Source organism: Anoplolepis gracilipes, chromosome 16, assembly GCF_047496725.1.
Source record: "Anoplolepis gracilipes chromosome 16, ASM4749672v1, whole genome shotgun sequence".
Taxonomy (NCBI): domain Eukaryota; kingdom Metazoa; phylum Arthropoda; class Insecta; order Hymenoptera; family Formicidae; genus Anoplolepis; species Anoplolepis gracilipes.
This window is the reverse complement of record NC_132985.1, coordinates 2,326,483-2,351,804: the sequence shown is the minus strand read 5'-3', so window position 1 is coordinate 2,351,804 and position 25,322 is coordinate 2,326,483. Positions and strand designations below refer to the sequence as shown.

At 37.5% G+C, this 25,322-nt stretch overlaps 1 protein-coding gene across 7 annotated transcripts in view; it reads right to left on the bottom strand.

Annotated features, from left to right (window-relative positions):
* Nucleotides 1-25,322, bottom strand: part of LOC140674454 (uncharacterized) — a 199,340-nt gene that overhangs the window by 5,634 nt on the left and 168,384 nt on the right. For 5 of the 7 annotated variants that reach the window (XM_072907989.1, XM_072907990.1, XM_072907987.1 and 2 more), the window contains 10 exons: nt 16,666-16,799; nt 9,876-9,966; nt 5,348-5,596; nt 4,328-4,592; nt 3,302-3,758; nt 2,644-2,911; nt 1,811-2,183; nt 1,328-1,620; nt 743-985; nt 338-488 (listed from right to left, as the gene is read on the bottom strand). In XM_072907989.1, the coding sequence (XP_072764090.1) occupies nt 338-488; nt 743-985; nt 1,328-1,620; nt 1,811-2,183; nt 2,644-2,911; nt 3,302-3,758; nt 4,328-4,592; nt 5,348-5,596; nt 9,876-9,966; nt 16,666-16,799 (2,524 nt within the window). Of the gene's footprint in view, nt 1-337; nt 489-742; nt 1,027-1,327; nt 1,621-1,810; nt 2,184-2,643; nt 2,912-3,301; nt 3,759-4,327; nt 4,593-5,347; nt 5,597-9,875; nt 9,967-16,665; nt 16,800-25,322 lie in introns of those variants that run through there. The other 2 variants (XM_072907988.1, XM_072907993.1) reach the window with 2 other exon arrangements.

Here is a 25,322-nt window from a genome sequence, read left to right as displayed (position 1 = left end):
TAGCTTTTTTGTATAAAACAAAATCAGTGTAGTAGATTTTATCTAATTAAATTACGTATAAAACGACTTAGATATTCTGTATATAGGCAATATATACGTTAGATTTTGTTAATCAAGAATCTTAGCTTTAAATTTTCTACACGCTAACGATTAGCAAATTTCGTGAAAACTGCAAGAAAAAAGCATAATGAGAATGATTATCAATAGAAAATGATAAACATTGAGACTGATGATCGTAAAGTTAAGAATTATGAATTTGACGAAAAGATGGTGAATGGTGATGCGCGGAAACGGCACAGTAGTGTCTACGGAATATGTACCATTCGGGGACAACTACCTTTCTTTTGTCGTCGATACCGATGTAATCTATGTAAATGGCGATAGTCAGGTGGTTCATCCCCCGAGTCGCTGCCTGCCGAACCGCTGCTCGATGTCGCCGAAGAACTTTCGCTGCTTGCTAACATCACATCTAAGAGATTGGCTCTGGCCTAAATGGAAGTATATCGTTTATAATTTTCATAGGAAGATAAAAAAACACATAATTACTGTTAAAATCTTCTTAAAATTTTAATTAAAAAATTATTTGTTCATCAAATGGATAGTTTCTAGTGATCAATATAAATAATATAAATTTTAATATTTATAAATTGGCAAAGTAAGAAAACAAATAATTGTTTAATTATCTTGTTTGAAATTTATTTACGATTAGAATGCGGATTTCGTGTTTCGACGGGCAACTTACTTTAGGGTCGGTGAAGTCAATATCGCGTTCAACGTGAACCCATCCTGTCGGACAGCAGCAAGCGAGATCCAGTTTCTCCAACACTACCTGTGATTCATTATTAGTAATAGCGGTGTTGTGATCCTCGCCCTTCCGAATCATACGATTTAGCTCGTCGATAACATCTTTGGACGTGGCGCGTTCGTGAAAACTCAATGTTCGATCTCTACCTTCCACGAAAAGAGTCGCTCGCGCCGGACTGACCTGTGCGAACATCACACAAGGTGTTACAGCAAGGCATTTTACTAGAAAGTAAAATACGGATTTTATTTATAAATATAAAAACATAAATTAATACTAATCGATATCATCATAGTATTATTAAATATTATATTGATAACTTAATATTAAAATATAATATTAAAATAATCAAGCAAACTAAACATTAGAAAGATTTAAGCACCTTTTTCATCTGAGCGAATGAATTATTTCTCGAGGAGAGAAAAATATAAATAATTGTACGAAATACTCTTTAAAAATTTTTTATTTATGTAAATTATTGTAATTATTTACTTGTAATTATCGTATATTATTTGAAGAACTTACAACTGTACTGGGCGTAGAAGAAGTTGCGACTTCTTCATCTTCCTCGGGAACGGCTCCCAATTCCGATGGCGTTACCGTTGTATACGAAATACCGCCGTTACACGAGACGGCACTTACAATTCTTTCCTCAGGTGCCAACGGTGGTACCTGTATCTGATCGAGTAGCTCGTCGTTGCTGCTCGTTTCGATCATGTTTCCGGTATTGTTGCTACTCTCTTGAGCGCACGATCCTTCCACTTCCGTGACCATGGCCTCTCCCGCGGAATCACTTTTGTTAGTGCCCACTTCTATAACTATTGTTCAAAATCTTTTTAAATATTTTTCTTTTCAGTATTTAACATTTCAATCTTTTATCACTAAGTTACAAAATATTTTTTCATTAATTGTTTTTAGGTTTTTTTATTATAACCGACAATAATTTGGATGGGAAATGGATAACTGCGATTTTTTAAATGTAACAGTAGATACGATTGATAAGTTTACCTTCGGCCGAGTGAGACATGACGTTATGCGGTTCCACGGGATTGTTCGGTAATTCCGCGAGGTACATCTGTTGTTCGGCGATAAAGGACAAGACGCTTTGAAGCGCTTGTTCTCTGTCCGGCGGCGGTCTGCCGCTCCTGGACGACGTGCTAGCCAAGCTCTTGGTGCTTTCGAACTTTACCAGCCGATAAAAATCTCTGGTAAAATCGGTGCCGATCGACGGAGTATCGGGATCGTCACTGCAACCGGACAGCGCCGCCGATGAACGTTTGCTCGAATTTTCCAAGACTCCTTCTTCGCTGCTCCAAGATGCACCAGGACTCGAAGCGTATGGCCAGGGTCCGGTCGCTCTCGCGTCCATTAAAAGCGCGACCTAGGGAGGTAAATAAAAAATTATAATCATTTAAAAATTTGTGCAATTTTAGAAAAACACGTAACGTCAAATAAAGTTAATTTTATAAATATAATTCAAATTAAATTGTTTCGTTATTTTTTCGGTTACTTTCTAATAAAATATAAAACTCACTTTAAAATTTAAAAATATGAACAAATAATGAACAAATAACTAGAATAATTTAAGAAAATATCTTCAAAATTAAATATTAAATAATTAATTTTTAAATTAAATATTAAGTAAATTAAAATTAAAAATTAAATATTGCAAAAATTATAATAATAAACATTTCATTTGAAATAATAGTATGCGCATTTACATTCATTAGAATTAATCAAACTTTGATGAATTAAAATTTTCGCGTGATACTATTATTATTTCGATAATTAAGCGTCATAGTTCTCGATAGATATCGTGCAATAGATATCGATAAACGTACCAGCTCTCCCCCGGTTCTATCAGCGAGATAGCTCGCGCCGTTCCACAGACACTCATTCGCGTCCTCCTCCAATTCCAAGAGATTATGCTCCTTGATTGCCGGCAGGGCGGGCGTGTTTGTAGCAGCCGGTTGTTCCTTCCACATTGCGGATTCATTTTGTACGAGGTCTTCTGTGGACAGGGAAAAGCTCCAATCTTCCAACTCCGCTCTGTCGTACTCCAATTCAAGTAGGTCCCGATGCTGTTGCGCGCTTCTACTGTCATCGAGCCTGAAATCCGTGCAGAGATCTAATCAGTTTTAGATTCAATCGATGAGTGTCTGTAATCTACCGGCTCTAGGGAAGAGAATACAATTTCTTTCGACTGAATTGAATTTTGCAAAACGTAGCTATGTATCATAATACAAATTATATAAATAAATACGTGAGAATAATTTGCATGCATCTTCGAAGTATTTTTGCGCGAATATATATTAATAATTGAATTTTTTAATAATATATAAAATTTATATTTAATAATAATATAGTTGCATGGAATTATAGTTGAATAACATTAAAAAGAACTGAAAATTTATATAAAAAAAAATTCTCTCCATTCATTCCGCTCTCTCTGTTTCTTTAATCGAGTCCGCATAATCTAGCAATTATACGCGAACAAACCTGAGCCATTGTTGAACGTATTCGGCGTCCCAGCCCTCCTCTTCTACCAGTAGGAGGGAGGACGAGCCCATGGGACTGGGCAGCTTATACGGCGTGAAATTCGCGGTGGTAGTGAGCTTGAGGCAGAGGTGACTGTCGGAGAAGCTGCGCATCACGTGCTGATACGGCAGCAGATCCTTAGTCGGCGGATAACTGTGGCGCGGATTAATGCCCACCGTGAGATTCAGAGGTAGGAAGAGAACGTCCGGATCACCGGCGTCGAGGGCAACGAGACGCGCGTCCGGCGATACGTCGGCCTCGGTCTCGTCGGTGGCCTCCTTCAGGTCTTCGAGGCCGCGCGCGGACGGTTCCTGACGCGTGCCCTCGCCTTGAACGTCGCTCGACATGGTCGAATAACCCTCGTCGCGATTACCGCTCTCTGGACTTTCGCTGCCCTCCTCCTCCGAAGGTTTTTGCGCTGCGAATGTTTCGGTCAAGTAATTCCCAAAATTTAGAAAATTTCGAATAGATGTGTACGCGGTTTTATCTTATCACGTTGCATTGTATTTCATTATGATCTCTATTGATGTTCAATATCATCTAAAGCAGTAGAATATCGATATTTCAAATTTGAAAAATTTAGGGAGAGTTGAAATTAAAAGTCCATTGTGAATAGATTGTTGTATTCAATTTTTCAATTCCTTACATTACAAATTGAATGCGTGTATAAATTAGGAATATATATGACATTTGTGATAATGTATCAATGTGATCTACAATTTATAGAACATAAAGTACATGAAATTGTTGTTGATAGAGGATTTTTGTGAAATTAGCAGTTGCATTTTTATTTAATTACATTTGAAAATGTTAAATTTCTTTGACATATATATATGAAATTGTATTTAATTCTGACATGCACTTAATATAATTTACATACGTACATAAAATATTCAAAATGGTCATTTAAAATTTAATTATATTAATTTTAAGTATACTTAATTGTTTACGAGATAAAATGTGTTAATCATAATGAAAGATTAATACCAAGAGGTCTGTTGCGTCGGCATTTAGTGGCCGCCATCACAGGTATTTGCAAGTTAAGGGAACGCGGCCTCGAAAGAGGGACCCAAGAAGGGTCCAGGCCTAAAGTAGCGACCAGGGCGGCCGGGCCGGCTTCAAGAATTCCTTGAATAAGTTCGGTGGGGCTTCCCGGACTGGCAGCTTGCGCCAAGATCCCCGACAGTGCTCGATTCTGAGCCTCGAGCTCTCGTATACGTCTTTGCAATGCGCCTATTTCCTCCCTGAGACCCTGAAAAGATAATCAACTGATCGTTAGCTTATCAAATGCATTTTTCGGTAATATCGTTCAAGAAGCACATTAGCAGGGAGAAGCATATTAGCAGCAGATTAATCCTTTTAAGACGATATTTTTTAAGTAAAATTGACAGATTATATATTTATTTTAATATTATCATAAACATATTAATTTTTTAATTTAATAAATTATTTTCGTATCACAAATGTTTACTAGTAATGATTGTATATACTAATTATATAATTTTTTTCTGAATTATTTTTTTTAATCGTTAAATATAGCATATATCAGCGAAAGTATTATATTTTTTTGATACTTTTCTCTAAATCTTCAAAGGATTAATATTCCCGAACAAGCGACATTAGCGCGTTCTTCTACAAATGAGAGATTAGATATTACATTAAATATTACACAAAATTAATCGGACGTCAAAGTTTGTTTAAATAAAATATAAAATTGAACAAAATAAAAAAATCACAATTCACAGAAAATTTTTTTTTTTTCAACAATTTAGTATTAAAAAAAAGTATTTCGGGATCTATGTTTACAGAAATTTGCCTTTTAAGTCTTTTCTAGATAATCTCAAAGTTTATACATATTGTAATTCTTCCGCATCCTATGTACGTGTAATAGCGTTCATAGAGCACGCGTCTTCGTCATAGCGAATGCGAGCTGTCGGAAAGGATGAAAAGAGACAGAAAGAGAGAAAAAGAGAGAGGAGGTGTGGTAACGAGAGCATAGCAATGAACCTTTTGGGATAGAAGAGCGCGGACCACCTGGTTGGCGACGTCGTCCAGGCACCGCTCGTACTGCCGACGCTGGGCGTCGGCGTCCCGCGCCAGAGCCGCGTGCTCCGTCTCTAGGGTCGCGAGACGTGCCACGAGCGTGGCATGCACTTCACCGGCGCATGCTGCCTCGAGACCGCGCAGCTGACCTCGCATCGACTCGTTCTCCAGCTGCAGCTTCGATATCTGTGCCTGGTACTGGTGCACGCGTGTCTGCAAAGCAAGCGTGCGACACGCAAAAATTATCGTACTCGTATCCGACCGGTGTCTCCAATTACATGAAATGTCACATAAAATGACGTAGGATAATTATAGCTAAGAATATTTTATTAACGCAACGTAATAACATATACTATAATGTGGAATTTATTATAACAAGGGAGAATTATATTCCTCAGTTAACATTTTATTAACGCAATATACGTAATAGTATAATTCGATTTTAATATCGTTATTATATTAGTTCATTAATAATGATGGCATAATGATTATTTCTAACTAATTAATATTGATTATAATAATTATTAATTTTGTTGGCACTTTTAGAAAATAAAATATATATACAAGGTTTTATACTTGGAAATATTAAACATTTTAACAATAAAGCTGGATATTTTACTAATATAAAATTCAGTTAAAATTATCAAGGAAAAAAATATAAAATTACAATTTCGAGAGAATAGCTTATAAAAAAATATAAGAATATATTATAAAATATATTATAAAAATATAATTTTCCAAAACATTATCGTTATAAAATTGAAATCATAATTATTTGATATTTTATACGTGTATATATTGTACTTGACTATAACAAAATTACACAATATTAAGATAATTTTAAATTCATTTAAACATTTTAATTTCTAAAACACGAATATAGATTTCCTGATCTATAAACCTAAGACGTAAATATTACTCAGTAAACACTTTAAGGTGTACATTCGGCAGACTTCTAATCCTATTTAAAGCACATTTGCGATCATAATCTCGGCGTGAAAGTAAAAAATTGCGAGCCGACGAAGGCCAGAAGTGTTCCATAAATATCTTACGCGTTATAGCACGCGTTAGAGCTCAATTCCCGGTGGTCGTTAAAATTAAGCGCTAATGGATTGTTTCGATCCTATCAAGCCTGAGTGACTCACTTGTCGTGGTCGTTCCTTGGCTTCTGGGTGTTAAAGATCATGTTCGTGTTTTTAACTCGGTCACTGTAAGGAAGAAAAATCGACCGGTTAAATCACGGAGATTTAAATACTTCGTTCGGAACAAAACGGCTGTTTCCGCAATTATCTCGGTAAACGGTCTCGTTACAGAATAGGGAACCCGTTCTTAAATTATCCATTCCTAAAATACCTGGAACACTCGCGAGTGTATCTTCTTACTTCTATTCTTAATAGGAGTAATGCTGTGGCATTCGTGACGATTGCCATTTGCTTCTTAATTTATCCGTTCGCGAAAGTACACGTGAAGAGTAACTTCAAATGCATTAGATGCATTTATGAATGAAGCTTTTTATTTTTTCTTCAATTTAATTGATTATTAAAAATTATAAAATTAACTAAAAATTATTTTATACATAGATATTTCTTAATTTCAGAAGTTTCTCCTGTAAAAGGAGATATAAAAAAATATATATATAAAATATAATTATACGAGTCTACATATGTACTACTTTTCCCAACTTTGGTCTTGAAAAATGTTTAGATACTTTGGAATATTTTTTAAAATCTTTTTCTTGAAACACTACTATTACTCATACGCTCTTTCTAAGATAAAGATGTTTTTCATGTTTAATAACTTTTATTAATATCATCAGGGATAAGAAGTTTTACTTTACACCTGGGACTTTTAAAAAAATTTTAACTCATCACTGTCTTTATACACTGATAAGTCTTCTTCCATCCTTCTCGAACAGAGATAATTACGTTCGACGCGGCTCGTCATTGTTCACTTCTCTTATTGCTGTTTGCCTCGAATCAGGACTTGAATTTCTAAATAGCGGGAACAAGTCGGAAAAATTTTGACGAATAATCGAGCACATTGTTTACCGACAACGACGACGACGACAAATCATTCGCGAATCGCGATCTCGGGCACAGTAATAATAACCGGCCGTTATTAGCAGAAAGGCGTTTAACGTTGAATTAGAGCTGCGGAGACCTCTGTCGGAGACAGGGGTGCTAATAGAGGGTGCGTGTGTCTGATTTATAACAGTCAGCCCTCGCTAACACACCCCCGCGTCGCACCGAGCGAGGAAACCAACGATTTTCTGTCGTTCCTCGGCTTAAGGGGGAGTAAAAATGCAGACCGTCTGCCTTCTGCGAATTCTCTTCGACGTGCATTTACTTCTCGAAACAGAGTGTCTCGAAATTCTCTATACGTTCTCTTCTACTTCGTGAAATATGACCGAGAATCCGAAAATGTATTAATTTTGAATCTATTTTCCTGCAATGAAAAGTTAGCTAATTTGGAGTTCATCAATCGAAAATTTATTATTTATTCAATTTTCTCCATAAACAAATTTCTATAAATTTATATATAGAGAAAAAGAAATTTGTTTTATATTATAATACTTAATTCTTATTACAATATTTTTTACTACAATACTTTATCTACACTCTCCATTCTCTTGGTTGATGGTATAATTTAAAGATTAGTGTTTTTTTTTTTTTTTTTTTCAATTTCTCTCTTTATTCAAAAATTAATTTCACACTAATTTTCAGCGTCTCCGTTATTGAATGTCACCCGTCATTCGATTCGACTCGGCTATTTTTTGCAGATTGTCACCGATTCGTATGCAACGATAGAAGTACACTGGTGCATTCAGACATAACGTTATACATCGCTTCCCGTTGGGATTGCGCGACTTGTCATTGACAGGCGGTGGTAGGTCGACATTGAACCCGGGGATCGAGTGACGATCGATATTAAACGTTATTTCGTAGGGAACGGCGATATAGTCTCTCTCTCCCTTTTCCTCTCTCGCTCGCTCGTTCCCCTTGCTGCTACTGCTGTTATCGCGGGAGAGGAGGAGGGAGGCGTTGAGAGAGAACACCCCCCGGTACGACTCTTTTAGGGGCAAACCGCCCGTGAACGAGATAGCGCGCGTGCCGTAAGGATCGGCAGAATAAACGTCCGCGTTTACTGTTCCCTCCCTTTATTGCTTGGGCCTTCGCATACGCGTTTTACGCCGAAAATCATCGCCCGCGAGAGCTTTACGAGACTCGCGAATTGCGAAAAAGCGAGAGCGCGCGGAAAGTTCGCATTCGTTTTATCGATGTTATTTTTTTTGGAATAGAAAGGCGATATCGATTCTAGAATAGTTTCGTTTCGCAATTCGTACATAGTGCAACGATATTAATTTTAAACTTAAATCAATCGAAAAAAAATTGTCTTGCAAAATTGATAAGGATATAAAAAAAATATTAGAAAAAAATTAAAAGTATCTATATTAGATATTATTTTTTTGTAGATGTACATTCTTTATATATATAAAATTGTCATATTAATAATTATAATTATAAGTAGAAATATGTATAATTTAAATAGAATTTATACGAATTTTGAAAAATAATTTTAATTACAAATATGGCACTTTATAAATCTAGGGATACATATATTAAAAATAAAAATATGTATATTCATAATATTTTACTTTATAATTATATTTTTCATTTTGCTTGAATTTTTCTTAAAAGATTTGTCGCTCATTTATAATTTAATTGTTCTTATGGAAAAGAGAAACGTTTTTTTTTTTTTTTTTCGACAAAAGAAAAAAAATTACATAAATCTTCAACAAAGGCGGATGAAACAGAGAAATTAGACCACTCGACCCTGATAATATGAAGCGATGTGCGCGAAACGAGACAAAAGCTGGCGCGACAAGGTATGCTACTTGACGTTTAATAATGAGAACCGAGCTAAATTCGCGTTTGTAACAATGCCCGGGACAATCCAGACCGAGTGCTCACGCAGTGAAATACAATAAGGGTACGTTGCCGTGAAGGAGAACGGTATTATTGGATAAGGGGAAACCTTTTACTGAACTGTCATCGCGCGACGTACCCGGCTTCCACCGGCGAATCGAACTCCCACGACGACACACACGGTTCCCTAAATGCACGATTGTCGTCTGATCGAGTATCAAGTGTATCAACATCGATTATCTCGTTCGTCTCGCGTGTAATATCACGCTGTACTATATTTGATATTGTATTTGACAAAGACAGATCTTGGAGATAAGTTGAAGCATATTTGCTGTCACGTTTAAAAAAAGTCTGAATCGTACGTTTCGTAGACTCATCCATCCAGATGCATCCATTTAATCATTTTAGTATTCGTAAATTAAATGCTATGCAATAAACTTTTGTATTTAGTTTTTTTTTTTTTTTAATAATCGATACTAAAATATGTGATAAATATTACGAATAAAGAATAGTTAAACAGAAGAGATTAACTTCCACACGAGAGAGGATCAGACAGTTTTACTTACCTCGTAGGAAAGTGTGAGTGCCGTTTTCTCCTGCTTCAGCTGTTCGGCCCGGTGCTTTTGTTGCAGCAGGCTCCGCGACGACTCCTCCATCCTGCAACAACAAATCAGATACGTCTACATGAGGAAGCTCCCGGATTTTAATCCCTGTTGAAAAGATCCTAATTGAATGAGCCATTGAGACCATTCTGGTAACCTCCTCGGTAGCTTTCTATTGTGCTGCCGCGAAATTTATTTGCTTTCTCGTCGACCGTCTTGGTCCTGAAGAGCTTCTCTTTCAAGACAAGAGGGATTTTCCTCTCGCGAAATAAACTCGTGTGAAAGAAGTAGCCTTTGTTTTTTCCTTTTGGACTCTATCTATTTTTATCTTGCTCTTACATGAAAATTAAATTATATAATTATAAATATCACACTCTACAAATCTACATATAATTTCTCTTCAAACAAATCAAATATTAAAATATGAATTAAACATTTTTTTCTCTGTTTTTCTCTTTCTAAGAGTCACTCGCAATTTTTAAAAATGGACTTTTTTTTGCAGTCATTCCTGATGATTATATATATGAAGTTTAAAACTTAAATCTTTGTTACTCTTCATTCCAATATACAATTTGTATCTCTTTTATCCAATATTATAATTTCCTTAGCATCATACCCGCTTCTTTTGGCGCATTATCGCGAAGAAGATCGAAAGATCAAAATTTTTGTGTGGCAAACCTTCTCATGCGCGTACGCACCGCGAGGTTAATGATCTGATTAGAGATGCGAGGGCGCGGCTGAGATATGAAGCCGATTTAAGCTTTTCGAGGGAGGTCGAGCGAGAGGTTGACGCAGCGCCTGGCAACACCCTCCGTCTTCCCATCGGGGACCCCCACAGGACAGATATCCTTGCTTATGTCCTTGGCGAAGTAACTTTCGAGCCAGTTATGCGAGAGAGTTTCAATTCGATTGTACTCCGCGTTGACATTTAATAAGGATAAATTCACAACTCGCGTAGGAAAATTGTCTTTCGCCCACTAATTGGATGGCTAAATATAAAGAATTTATAAGGATTTTTTGCTATAATATTCTCTTATTTAAAATCTTCCATATATATTCTTCTAACGTGATTATTATCTTGATTAGAGCTTAGATACCTGTGTTCTACTGAATTAAAAATAAACTTGACGTACTCACGCAAACAAAAATATTTATGAAGTGAAAATTATCGTCGTGTTTTTCTATCGCCGTCAGAATTTAGAAAGAAATAGAAAAATGTAACGTTCAACATTATTTCATAGTTATTTTCGGAAGAATGCTATTTTTATTATTATTTGCTCTGACAAGTGAATATTTTTGAAAAAAACTACAGTAAGAAATATTTTCAAATTACTATAAAATTATTAATTCTTTTACTTACATTACTTTAAAATTTCTTTCTGATTATCATCCTTATTTTAACATCCTCATTAATTAATAATATCGTTACCACTATTATAAATTAATTACGTTCAATATATTTCTAAAACACGTGCTTGCAAACTTATACGAAACACCACCGATTTGTCGTTTTTACATTTTTAGTTAGGCGAAGTACGAGAGACCGTGCGAGAGAGCGCGATCGATCGTCGAAGTAGCACTCGCAATTGCTGCACCCTTAAAGCAGAGGGTGTAACTCCCCCCCCCCCCCAAGCAGCGCTGCTCCCTCGACCTCCCTCTCCGCTTTTCTACTTCTCTCTGTTTTCGCTCGGAACACATGGCACAACCAAGCCGGTCCTCATGATTTACAACTGTTGCTCGGCAAATTCGATTACGATGATTCCGGGGTACCGTGCAGCATTGAATTGCATACGAAAAGACGCTGGTTAATTTTGCATACAACCATTCAAGGAGATCTAAACAGATTGATTTCTGAAGATACTGCTACAATTTATTATCTATTTAATTTTTCATTTTATTAAAATTTATATTTTGTATCTTTCTACTTTTTTTTTCACGTTATCGCAGATTTTTATTTAAGAGTATGATTATGATTTTATTTTATTCCAAATTTATTACAAATTTAGAATATCTCCTTTAAAAAGATTTCATGTAAAATTTATGTTCAGCATCGAATTGCATAGGAAGAGACGCTGATTAATTTCGCATACAATCATTCAAGGAGATTTAAACAGATTTTTTCTGGAGATACTGCTACAATTTATTATCTATTTAATTTTTCATTTTGTTATATATTTATTTAATTATATATGTGCTGGTTTATACATACATTTTATTGAAATTTATATGTTAATCTTTCTATTTTTCTTCACGTTATCGCAGATTTTTATTTAAGAGTATAATTATGATTTTATTTTATTCCAAATTTATTACAAATTTGGAATATCTCCTTTAAAAAGATTTCATATAAAATTTATGTTTTCCGTTTCCGAGAATGAATCTGTGACATTAGGGTGACGGTTTTCGATCGCGCTCATTGTAATTATTGTTTACATATGTCGATAGTCGCGTGAACGATAACGACACGCACGTCTCGACGCACACGCACATGCATGAGCTTAGCAAACTCACAATCAGACTCGCCAGAACAAACAGATATTGACGCACCGTTGAATCGTGCACGGTGCGTTAACGCGATGCGTGGTCGTTTGTGCGTCGTCGGTCGTCGGCGTCATTATCATATGGAAATTGTTACGCCCGCTGGCTTTATACGCGCGCGTCCTGCTGGGACACACGATTCTGTGTCGACACGCGAGAGACCCGTCTGTTTAATACGTCGTCGTCACGACACGTCGAAACTTCATCGGTCGTGAATTAACGTTCGTTCCATTGCGTTCTGTGTATTCGTGCACACGGGATACAGTGTGCCAAAATTATCTCATCGACGCCGGTAGAATGGATTCGGCGACCCGATTACGCGAGATTAATTTCCGGCGGGACGTTTCGAAAACGGGTTCGCTTTCGTATTCGCGCGAAATAATTAACGCGCATCGCGAGTACAATGGCTGCAACGGTTTTCGCATAGTTGGGCTTTTTCTCCGCTCATTTTGACTATAATCTTTCTCGCTGCATTTATATAGTCTACACGACTAAAATATTGTTTTTTTCAATTTTTTGCTAAATTTCAATGTATATTTGTCAGAAGATTCTGATCATTTTAGATTTTTAATCGATATTTGATTATTATTGCGAATGAAAAAATAGAGTGCAACGTAAAATTTTTCCAAATTTTTACACAAATCTGTTTATACATTATAGTATTTTTGGTATAAATTTCGCTTTAGAATATCCGATATACAATATTGATTTGATCAATATTAATTATTGCTCAATTTATCATTTACTCGATATAAGTTGTTTCATCGAATACTTGAATTATTTATGAGAGAGATGTTTTATCGAAGAGATGCCGACCACAAGTGAATGTATTTTCGAAACGTCTCTATGCAAGAGGAATTCTGAGAAGCGACGTTCTCTTTTACCTTCCACATTTTCTTTCTCCACGGTATACTCGTATGCACATACAGCTATTTAGGTTGCATTGTTTCTACGTGTGGTTAATAGGACTCTCTACACTGGCACGCCGGTGAAAGGGCTTGGAAAATTGAATTTCGTGTCTGGCCGCGTAAAAATAATGCCGCGCTTTTTCCCTCACGCGGCCTCCGCGCTCGTAAAAAGCCACCTCCTGGACGAGAGCCGCATTTTTAATTCGCCCCGCGATCGCGCGACTAGATTCCACCATGTAACCGCCGTGGGAACAAAAGATCACGTTTAATTGAGCGGTCGGTGCTCGCACACGGGATCCAAGATCCAAGAAGTTTGGAATTTTAAGTATCGTCCAAGGCCCAATCGGCCCTTTGTAGAACCGCGCTGTTATGGTGAAATATTTTCGACGTGCTACTTTAGAGCGAACACTTGAGTCCTGATTTATGTCGACGATAAGAAAAAAACAGTAAAAGTGCGTACACAAGATTTGCTGCTCTCTGAGAATGTATTATACGCTCAATATTTGTTATTTTTAATAAAATCTCTATTATTAATGGGTTGTAAGGCAAATTTCGAGTTTTAACAGTTATGTTTATTTAAAGAGAATAACTTTGTCACTCTTTCTCACATTTATTTATATATATATATATATATATATATATATATATATATATATATATATATATATATATTCAGAATTTATATCAAATTATAATCAGTTGATTAGATTACTTAATGTATATTAATTCTGTTTCCAAGTTGTAACAGCTTTCTTAATTCATTAACAAACAAAATTATTTCGAAAAGAATTATTATTTTTTTCACAATTTAATTGTACGTATAAAATTTTCTGTCATTTTTTAAAATTTATTTTATGCTAATATATTTTATCATTTTAAGTATTTTTCAACAAATATCACATTAGTATCGTGAGTTTAAATGCGAGACAAGTTTGACAAGTCTCTGAAAAATTGACATTCGACAGCGTTGCAATTTTTAATTTGTCACCGGAATTAAAAATCGCGAACGCGGACATAAGAGGGTATGAGGAATGATGTAAGGGACACATAGGGATAAGGGCGAGATGAGACATATTGTGAATAATGATTTATTCACGGCGGCGGAAAGAACCGTCACGCCGACGTATCCGGCTGGTTGTAATGCATCATATGTCACGTTGCACACTGTAAAACAGAGATATCAATTTGCTATACACGCATCGCTCATGCGTGTTACGTGGTGCATGACGGTTGGACGGCCCATTCTTTCTGGGAACCGTGTATACAGAACGAATAGAATCCATATAGATCACGCGAAGACTTCTAAAAATTCCATGTCCGATAACTTTACATTTACTTCATTTATTAATCCTATATTCAATCCTGAAGTTTATTTCTTTTTTTTTTTTTTTTTTTTTTTTTTTACGTTCTATGAAAAGATTCTAAAATTCTGAGAAAAATATATCTGGACAGGAAATGGAATCTCGAAAAATATTTCATACAAAGATCTATCGAAATGGAACAATATCGTTTTGAAAGAAAGCGCTATCGATATTTTAGCTCAATCATTCGTATGCAGTTCCGAACCACTGCGCACGTTATTTTGCCATATCCCATTGGAATAGAATATCCTACATGGGTGTGCGATCTCTATCGCCAGTCGAGAACGATAAGTCCGGTCGTCGGTCTGCCAGTTTAATTTCTACGGCATGTTATTGATCCCTGGGAAAAAAATGTCAGAAAATTTTTCTTTTTTCCTGTCTACTCGATGGTGCCGAATCAAAGGACTGCGTTTGAAAAGCTCTCCGACCATGGACTTGGCGAGACATATGGTTGGTTTTGACAGAAATATATATACGGGGGCTCTCTCCTTCGCGATCAACTGCGTTAATCTATCGAATAATTCGCCGTATAATCCGCGTATACTATCTTGATAAAGAAATCCATTTATGTTCGCTAATAACATTTCTCCGAAAGGATACTGTGCGGAGTCGTGATTCAGATATTCTATAGAGGGATTAATAAGCGTATATTTGGAAAAATATTGAACAGAATGATACTAGAGAGATTTTAATATAAATTACTTTTATATTATAAATATGGATAACACATATACATATAAATTTAAAATAATTTTTAAAAAGTCTGTAAAATATTTTAGTTATTTGATATTTACTATTACACTAAATAACAAACAGAAATGTCTCTCTCTCTCTCTCTTTCTATTGAAATTACTTTCGAAATACATGGTAGTAATATATTTTCATAACACATATCATTAACACACTTTGCAGTATCAAAAAATATTTTTTCTCCTCTTAAAATATGAAAAAGATTTAATTAATCAATGCTATCGAATTTTTCATTAGCGCGAGCACGATATCTCGCCACGATGTTTCGATATTCCCAATAATAAAAGATATAATAGCGGGGCAAGAGAGGGACGAAGGCAAAGGGAGGTTTTATCATTTAGGGTGGGTTACAGTATGTTGTTGGACGAGAGCCAATATCGAAGATTTACCATCGGATCCGCTGGTTATTGCGTGGAAAACGCGCGTGGTCTCATTATTTATACGTTACATCGGTACTTTTATATTTATGTATCGCGCGCGCGGTCTGCACACAGGAAATAAAATGCCATATCTGCGCGACATCCGATGAAATAAGCGATTTTTGCGATACTACGATTATGAAGAAGACGCGAAAGAATGGGAAGAAATATCGATTTCATGTGCTACGAGCTCAAATTGTTGGTACTCGCCGTCGATTTATAATACGGTTTTTTGCTTCCTGTTGGCGTTAATCGAATAAAAAATAGGAATATCCAAGTAAAACTCTTATTTACATTCAGAAAACGATTTAGGCTTGTTTAGAAAAATTTTCGTAAAGACTTTAAGAGCGATTATTATTATTGTGCATGTAAAACATTTTAAAATTATATTTTAAAATATTGATTTGATTTTATTTATTATATTTTCTAGACTTGAAATTTGCATTATATTATTTTGTTGAAGAAAGAAAAAAGTGTATGTATTTTATAAAACGAACACTCGTTCGAAAATTTAGCTACCAGAACATAATCCAAAAATACAAAAATTATTAGATTACTAAGATTAGATAATAAATTTTTCCAGATATAATAATTTTTCAAAATTATATTTAAAGAAGAAATAAAATATATGAAAGAGAGAACTTGAAGGACTAGAGATGTTGATGGACGAGAGAAAAATTAAAGAAACGGAATTTTTTGCTTTAACGATATTCGCACTTCCGTCGTATTTTTTCATTTTTTTTTTTTTTGGGGGAAAGTAAACTTTGAAATCTCTCACCTGGCCAACTCTCTCTGAAGATGATGGACTCTCGAGCGTGCTCTTTCAGCTTCAGCCGTAGCTTCGCGTACCCGAGCTTCGGCCTCCATTCGTTGCCGGCGTTCTCGTTCCACATCTCGTTGCGTGGCCTCCCTCTGCGACAATCCAAACGTTGACATTTATTAATGGCGGTTAGGTAGACGAAAAAAAAAAAAAAAATAAATAAAGCGATGAGAACGGGATGTGGAAAAGGGGAGGGGAATTGGTAATTAACGCGACGATGGAACGACGGCGATGCAAAATTCAGCGACGTGCGTCGGGCACGGAAAAAAAACGGCGTCGTTGCGACAGTCGTGAATAATGAATCGGCAATAATGACGTCGATACGGGCAATCGCGCGTCGCGAAAAGGTATCGTCGGTATGAGTGTGATTAATTAATGGCGGATTTAATAAAGTGTTCCTAGTGTCGCACGGTGGGCACGCCAGTGCGTTGTCGTGTTATTCGTTTCACCGGTGCAGGGACGGGGGATGGACGTTAATTGACTTGTAATTAATCAGCGCACACTCGTCATAATTTATTCGTGGTAACGTGCGACGAGCGGCGAGATTAATAAATCACTGTTGGATCGTTGGTTCGCTTTTCATTTCCCTCCCGATCGCGGGAAAAAGCGATCGAAATTGTTGGCGGGCAATCAACGGAATTTTTCGCAACAGATTGAAGCCGATGTAATTTCGGCGGGTCAAATTTTCCATGCTATAAAATACAGACACATACATCCCACAAGAAAAGAATCATTTTTTTTTCTATAACAAAATATTATAGATAATTATTTTACTCGAAAATATTAAAATAAATTATGACACTGAATTATTCAACTGCTCATTATACTTAATAAATAAGAGTAATTGTATATCATTATTTATTTATAAATAACTATAATTAAATAGATACTATTACATAAATAACGAGTAATCGTCGTTGGCAATAAAATAAATTATTCAAATGGGAATAAGTTTGCAATTCTTTCTAAGATAACGGCCGCCAATCTGGCTCGTAATCCGAGCTCGGCAAAATTTATCGACGATCTGATCCTCGCGGAATCCCGATGGATCGATGGCCGCGAGTGGACCGAGAGAAAATGCGCGAGACGACGGCGACGGCGACGGCGACGGCGGCGGCGGCCGAAAAACTCGTCGATCTTCGGATCGCCGCGTCGCGTCGCATCGGGCCAAGCAGGCAGGGCGGGAGGGGAATTATTCATGAATTTAAATCGAAGCACCGCACGCTACATTGATTGCGCCCTTCCGGATCGCGTGGCGAGTCTGTGGGGTCGCCCGGGTTCCTCTGTCCGCGCGCGCGTTCTCTCACCAAGTGCCATCAATAATTGTGCCGGACCAATGTGCCGAAAGCAGTATTTCACGCGATTTAACCCGCCGGTAACCGCGGCTATCTCGGGTCCGGCCGTAAATTGTCGTTTGTCCCTGGCTGGAGGAAGGAAAGGACGAAGTTTCGGATGCGGCGCGAGATAATAATGCTCTCAGATTTGCAACAGCAGCGAACGGCTTTGGGGAAAAGACGAATGGTCAGATTTATGTGGATTCTTGGACACGAGTCTCCTAAGACTTATTAGAGGATAAGCGGTAAACGTATTGACGCGTTTTGCGAATAACTGCGAAACTTAAGAGAACCGAATAGTAAATTCAATAAAAGTAATAATTTAACAATTTCAAAAAAGCAATAATTTTTTTGCAAGAAATAATGACAGAGGAATAACAATCTTGGAATAATTTTTCGCATTAAATTATGTTCTTCGACAAAATCAATAATATTACTTTTCTGAAAATCAATTATCAACATAATTGTTATTAATTAACATAGAAATGATGATGCCGTTTTCTTGTTCTTGATTTAAAATATAGCATTTATATTGATAATGTTTTAATTTTAGCTAAATTTTCTTTATAAAAAAAACTCTTGAATAAAGAATCAATAGATTATCACACATTAGATAATGCGTATTAAAAAAAAAATCATAAAGAAATACAATGCCTTTAATATTAATTATATATGATTTTGACGTTCACTCATCTGGCTTTCTGTATTTGCAAGCGTGATGCGCCGAAAGTCAATTTTTCGCGGCTCGCCGCGTTTACAATCGAATTTGTAAAAATTCTGCCAACGTTGCGGATATCGTTGCGATCAGGCGAAACTCCGCCAAAGAAAGAACGCGGGTAGATTCGGGGGTCGTAGGGTCCAAAGGGGAGATATCGAGGAATACAATCTGGTAAAAGCCAGGCCGGCCACCATTCGCGCGCCGAAGGGTTTAAGAAATGGCCAGAGCGGATTTATGGCAACCTTAAATCCTAACGAACGCTCTTTCCTCCCTCCCTTCCTCAGGGTTTCCCCAACGAATCTCTCTCCCTTCTCGCGACTGCTTTCTATCGAGAATGTCGTATTGTGAGGTTACTTGCACTTGGAGTGCGATTTCAGTCGTCTTGAAATCGAAATCGCGAAGATTTTACGGCACGAATCGCGAAGACTAGCGACTTTTTTATCGAATTCTATGAGAGAAGAAAATCGTGATTTTATGACAAATGTTCCACCCCGCTACCCGAAATCGTGAAATCAGAAAGGGAAAAACTTTCGTATTTGTATGTTGGAAAAGAGTTGAAATGATTTTGTCTAAAAAAATATAGTGATTGAAAAAGTAAGAAAATTGAAATTTCAAAGAAAAGATTATTTTTTATACACATACGTAATAAATATCTGTTTTATCTATTGTGACCATAATTCAGTTAACATAAATTATAAGGCTATTTATTAAAGGTGTTATGATTTGACTCTATTATAATAGCAACTCAACGCAATTTATTAAACTTTAAATCAAATTAAAAAAAAAAAAAAAAATTTATTAAACGAATACGACTCTTTATTGTACTCCACACGCATAACATTACGTGATAACAAGCTCTCGGTTTCATCGGATATATAGCGAATCGAGTTTCAGCCGAGAAAACTGATCTAATCCTCAAAGACACCCCACGGAGAAGTCTACACGCGTTCGAATAATCCTCCTGCCCCTCTCTTCCTTCCCTTCCATCATGATGCACACGTGTGCTCGCAGTTTCATTCGAGACACGTGCGGAAGGTTGCAGAAAGATGCGCGAGGAAAGTCGCCTAATCAACGTGCCGAGAGGGAAGACTGCATCATCGGAGAGCGGTAAATTATTAATGAACGGCAAAATTCTCCATAGGAGACTATTCGATCGCGGAAAGCGCTCGTTAATAATTCATCGGCGAGCGAAATAATTCTCCCGGCTCGTGATTCGTCGATCCATCGTTTTTCAACGAGCACGTGGTGAGCAAAAGTGCGAGGGAGAAAGAGACGTGGAATAAAAGAGACAGAAGGCTGACGAGACGAGTTCCTGCCAGAAAAGAGCACAACCTTTCGCTTCTCCGCCGGATTGATAGCTAGGTCACGTGTCTGCGATCCTCGATGCTCTCCGCGAGTACGGCGATAAATCTTTCAGGCCACCTCGCTTTCGCACCTCCGAGCTTCTCGAGAATCGCACGGCTCTTCTTCGTCCGCGAGAAGTTACGAGGGAATAACACAGAAGGATTGCGAGAGAGAGAGAGAGAGAGAGAGAGAGAGAGAGAGAGAGAGAGAGAGAGAGAAAGAAAGAGGGAGGAAAGCACGGTACAATAAGACATCCCTCGCTTTCGCGCAAGACAGTAGTCGTAGCAGTCGTTATTCACTCGCAACGGTTTTACCGCAGAGTCTGTTTACGAGTGTTAGAAATTTCCTTCCAATAAGATTCTGCGCATCTTACTATTGATTTTCCTGTCGCTCCGAAAATAACAATATGAGACTGTAAAGAATAAAATAATTTTTTTTTCCAGACCAAAGAATACAAAATATCTCGCGTGCACGTTGTAAATTCTACTTTAGTTAAAAGATTGCGGTTTATACGCGATAACAGATAATATTTTATCACGAGAGAAATAAAAATAAAAGGTAAAAAAACAGCCATTCGTGATACAATTTTTTTTTTCACCTCCCGCACGATATATAATTTGCATCATTCGAAATAAAAAAATCTCGCGTTTCAGCATCAAATCGAGCTTTTGATGTATAGTAAAAAATTGAGTTAACGTGATTTTTAGCGTCGCTATCGTTGTGATTTAATACTAGCAATTTCGTTGATAACGAGCACGTTTCGGGAGCAACGACATCGGACCTCACGTGGAGCTGGCCGTTATCAATGCTCGTAGTCAGGGTATTATATCGCGCAACAATAATGCTTTGCGCATTCGCTACATATCAATGAAACGCTTGAATAAAAAGTCTCACGTTCGCTCGATACATTAAAGCAACATGTACGGATATTTGTTGTCCGATATGTAGAGAATTTTAAAAATTATCTAATATACTAAACGCACGTGTATGTACATTGTAGAAATTGCATGGCCAACTATACACATATATCATGGGACGTTTACGTAGATAATAGCGATTTTATTAATTTTTCTTGAATTTAGCCATCCGTTTTAGAAATTCATTTTATTTCAAAACGAGACGTTTTGCAAATACTGTTGTAGTCAATTTGCCTTGCATTGTTAAATAACGTACATTTTATCTCGTAGCAAAGTATTATTAAAGCCAATTTAAAGAATAGTGAAGGTGGTAGATTGTAATTAGATCCTTGCAATAATTAAATTGTCATTTATAGAGATTATTGAGTTCTTATTTAATTATAAAGTTCATCAAATTTTAAATTCTTCAATTTTTCTCTAGAAAAATTTTGCATCTCTGTTTAATATATTTATTAAGAAACTAATGAATAAATGTTTTGATTTTATATCGAATATATGTGACGATTCGCAAATTCGACCAAGATTTTGTGAGGATTTGTATCTACCATCGAAATTGCAAAGGTTACGAACGCGGATGAAAGTGCGTTTCCAGTGCGAGTTTCGAGTGCGTGAATGCTTCATTCATCGGCACCGAAAGATCTCCGTGAATGGCTGTCTCTCACAGCGCAGATATCTACGGGCAGATACCTGCGAGCGTTTTAATGGCCCGAGAATATTCTCGTTTCCTTTTTTTTTCACAACCATGTGTTTATTACAGTACATTCATTCAGCCTATGGCACATGTCGTTTTTACTCAGATTGCAATTTTTAATTGTTTCTCTAAAAGTATTCTTTAGTTGGTTTATTATTGGTAGAAGTGTATTATATCTTCGTATTAAATATTACGTACATTTGTTTTCTTATAATAATTATATTTAATATATAAAATATTTTTTAATCACATACATATATGGATATAGATTTTATACATATATTCATATTTATTATTTAATAAATTTTGTACTTTGTTTTCTATTATTTAAATAATTTTATTAAATTATTTAATATAATTTATTTATTTGTTAAAAACAGGTATTTTTAGAGAAAGTATCGTGCAAATACATTTAAAATTATGTGTGCTTACACATTTTACTAGAGTCGTCTTAAAAAAAATCTCTCGATGTAAAATTCAAGTTTTTCTTAAAAAATAAGATTCCATATAATTTCTTCATAAAAGTAGAAGTTTTTTTTTGCTACGCATTTCAAAAAGTTATTCACTTTAAAGAATATCGAAGAATGATAAAGATAATTCAGAAATATGAAAAGTAACAAGGATTAATTTTTCATTCATTCAAAAATGATACGTCGTATCTTGAAAATCTCTTCTCTACACTCTTCCGGAAGACAACATCAGTTTCCCCCCTGTAGATTACATTTCGCGGTGCACGCGCCGACGAAAAGACTCGTTTCAAACCCACGCGCGCGTGTCGACCCCTGAAGAGAAAAACTCACCCTGCTCTGCTTAGTGAGATTGGCGCCCATCGGCAAACGATTCCGCGTCGTGGCGCCGACGGCGACGTTGCGACCGGGCACGCCGTCGCCCGCGGGACATCCCCCCCGTCCTGAGGCTGCAGAGGGGCCTACCCCTCTCGCGCCCGTTCCCCAAGTCGGGTGCACTCGCGCGGCCACCCTGCTGTTGCTGCTACTCGCCGGGCCCTCCACCGGTCTCTTTATTATGAGTCGCAACGAGCCACCCCTGCACGACGGTCCTTCACCGGCAACACCACTACTACCACCACCACCACCACCACTACCACCACCAACACCTACGTCGATGACACTACCACTAACGCCAATACCACTGTCGCTACTTGTACTACCACTACTGTAACTGCCGTTCGTATTACGACTATTGCCGTCGCAGCTGTTCTCTCGACTACCATCGACTATGACAACCGCACCACCGCCTTCCCGTGCCTCCGCCACCCCCGCGTCTTCCTTCGTCGACTCCGGCACGTCGGACGACAATGCGAACCGTTTCAACAATCTATCAGCTATCCCTTAAAGCGATATTGTCGCAGCTGTTTAGTAAATCGTCGCTGTGTTGTAACTGTATTCTCAAACTCGCGGGAAGATTGAAAAGTTTCCCACGAAATAAAACGTCTTCTTCGATTAAAAATATTCTCGAGGAAGTTTTTCTAATGCTTGCTTAAACTTGCCTCTGTTTCGTTGCATCAAGTTGACTCGATTTGTTACTAAACTCGCACAATTACTCGAGCCGATTCCCTCAAGCTTGCAAGAGCCAGTCCAATGGATGACGTTTAAATGTAGGTCTCTTGAGAGAAAAGCAATCTTTAGAAGATACGTAGAAAAGATATATCACGAATTTTCGAGGTAGAAGATTCCGTGGCCCGCGTCCCCGCAGGACTAAGGCAACGCTTCCCGTCCAGATTCTTCGCCCAAGGGAGTGTTAAACTTATATATCGTCACGCACTCTTCAGCGTCGACGTCGTGCCGATCGGTCATCTCCTCGAGTCGGGGTACATTCTCAGTCGTCGTTCTCAAAAGTCCACATCACCCTCACGTCCTTCTCATCTCCGTCAACTTCCGCTCCGCACTTCACCGCCGGACATGTTCCTCCCGTCTTCTCCGCCTTCGTCATCCGAAACACGCGGCGCCGACTTGCATCCTCATGTTCGTCGTCGAGTACAGCGAGCAATAGCAAGCTATCCACGTCGTTATCGTCGTCGAGAGAAGCACCAAGAGCCACGTCGCGCCACGACGCTTTTCGACCGACTGACGAACCAACCAACCCGTCGGCCGTTGTCGATTAACCGGCCGATGTGGCGGGGGTGGCGGGGGTGACGGCGGCGCAATCTTCCTTCCCCCCTCGATCCCTTCGTCGACTCTGACTCACTGCTTGCAACCCTCGTGAGCACGATTTTGCACATGCGCACAACCCGTGCACAGTCCGCTTTACAACGTTCATACACGCGCGCGTACGTGTGGCCGCGTGCGGCCGACGAGAACTTCCGGTTACACGTTTGCACGCTGAGTCGTCATGCCGAGTCGGACGTGTTTGGTTTGCAAAATTCTCACGTTGAGAACGTAGCCGGTTGACGAAGACGTAAAACGTGCACAATGCAGCCAGGAAATGAGATTTTTAAAAAGATTATGAAAACCGTGAAAACTTTAGAAAATGATATAAAGCGATTGCAGAGCGCATATGTATCTCATATTTATTTCTTTTTAAAGAGACAAAATACGCGATAATAATAGTGATAATGTTATTAAAATATTGTAAATAATAAAAATATATATATATATATATATATATATATATACATGTAGTCTTATATTAAATATTATATATGTCGCAGATTAATGTAAACTACGTGACGCTAAACTAATATGCGAAAGGAATGCCATTTTTAATAGCATTCCTTTCGCATTGCAGCACTCTGTCTCGTAAATCTGACATCCGTTCTTCGCCTTTTATATCTGTTTTTTTTTTTTTTTTTTTTTTCCGGGGAAGTTTCCTCAATTATTCAGGTCGTCGAGACTCGAGACATCCTCGTTCGGAGCGATCGTTCAAAATGGAATGTCATGCAAATTCCAGACTTCTCTCAAATTGCCCCGAGAAGCATCAACATTCAGACGACATACTAGTAGGTCTGCCGGGGCGGCGGTATCGATAATACCGCGAGAGAGCTCACGGGGTTCTCCTTTTATCCCGCGCGCCTAAGGTTAGTCGATGGCAGAGCTTTCCAATAAACGGAAGAGATCTCGGCTTTGTGACTGCTAGAAGACAGATAAGGTATGCTGACGGGAGGGTCCTCGCCTCGCCTAAGGATCTGCCTACGCGTACCAGAGAGGATCTCGTCCCGGCATATTAAATTGTTCGTCTCACAATGTCGACCGCCAACCGCGTCGACCCCCCTTTATCGATTACGACCCTTCGCGATATTGGCAACCTGTTAATACACTTTACAGAATGACTCGCGAAAAGCCAAGACGAATGGACGAGTGAAAATGTGAGGTCTCACGATAGCGAGTCATGATCGCTATTAATAATCTGGACGTTTTATATATGTATAAATACTGTGGAGATTGAACGATCTAATGCGCTATCCTGGTTTAGAAATCAAAATTATATATTAAATAGAAAACGTTTACCTTTCTTCCTTAGAATCTGTGAAATCATAGAGTGATTTTTCTTTCATAAATAATTTTCTAAAATTTATTACAAATATATATTTTTGGAAAAATATTCAATATTACTATTGGATTCACATAACTTTGTCAATGGATAAACATCTCAAT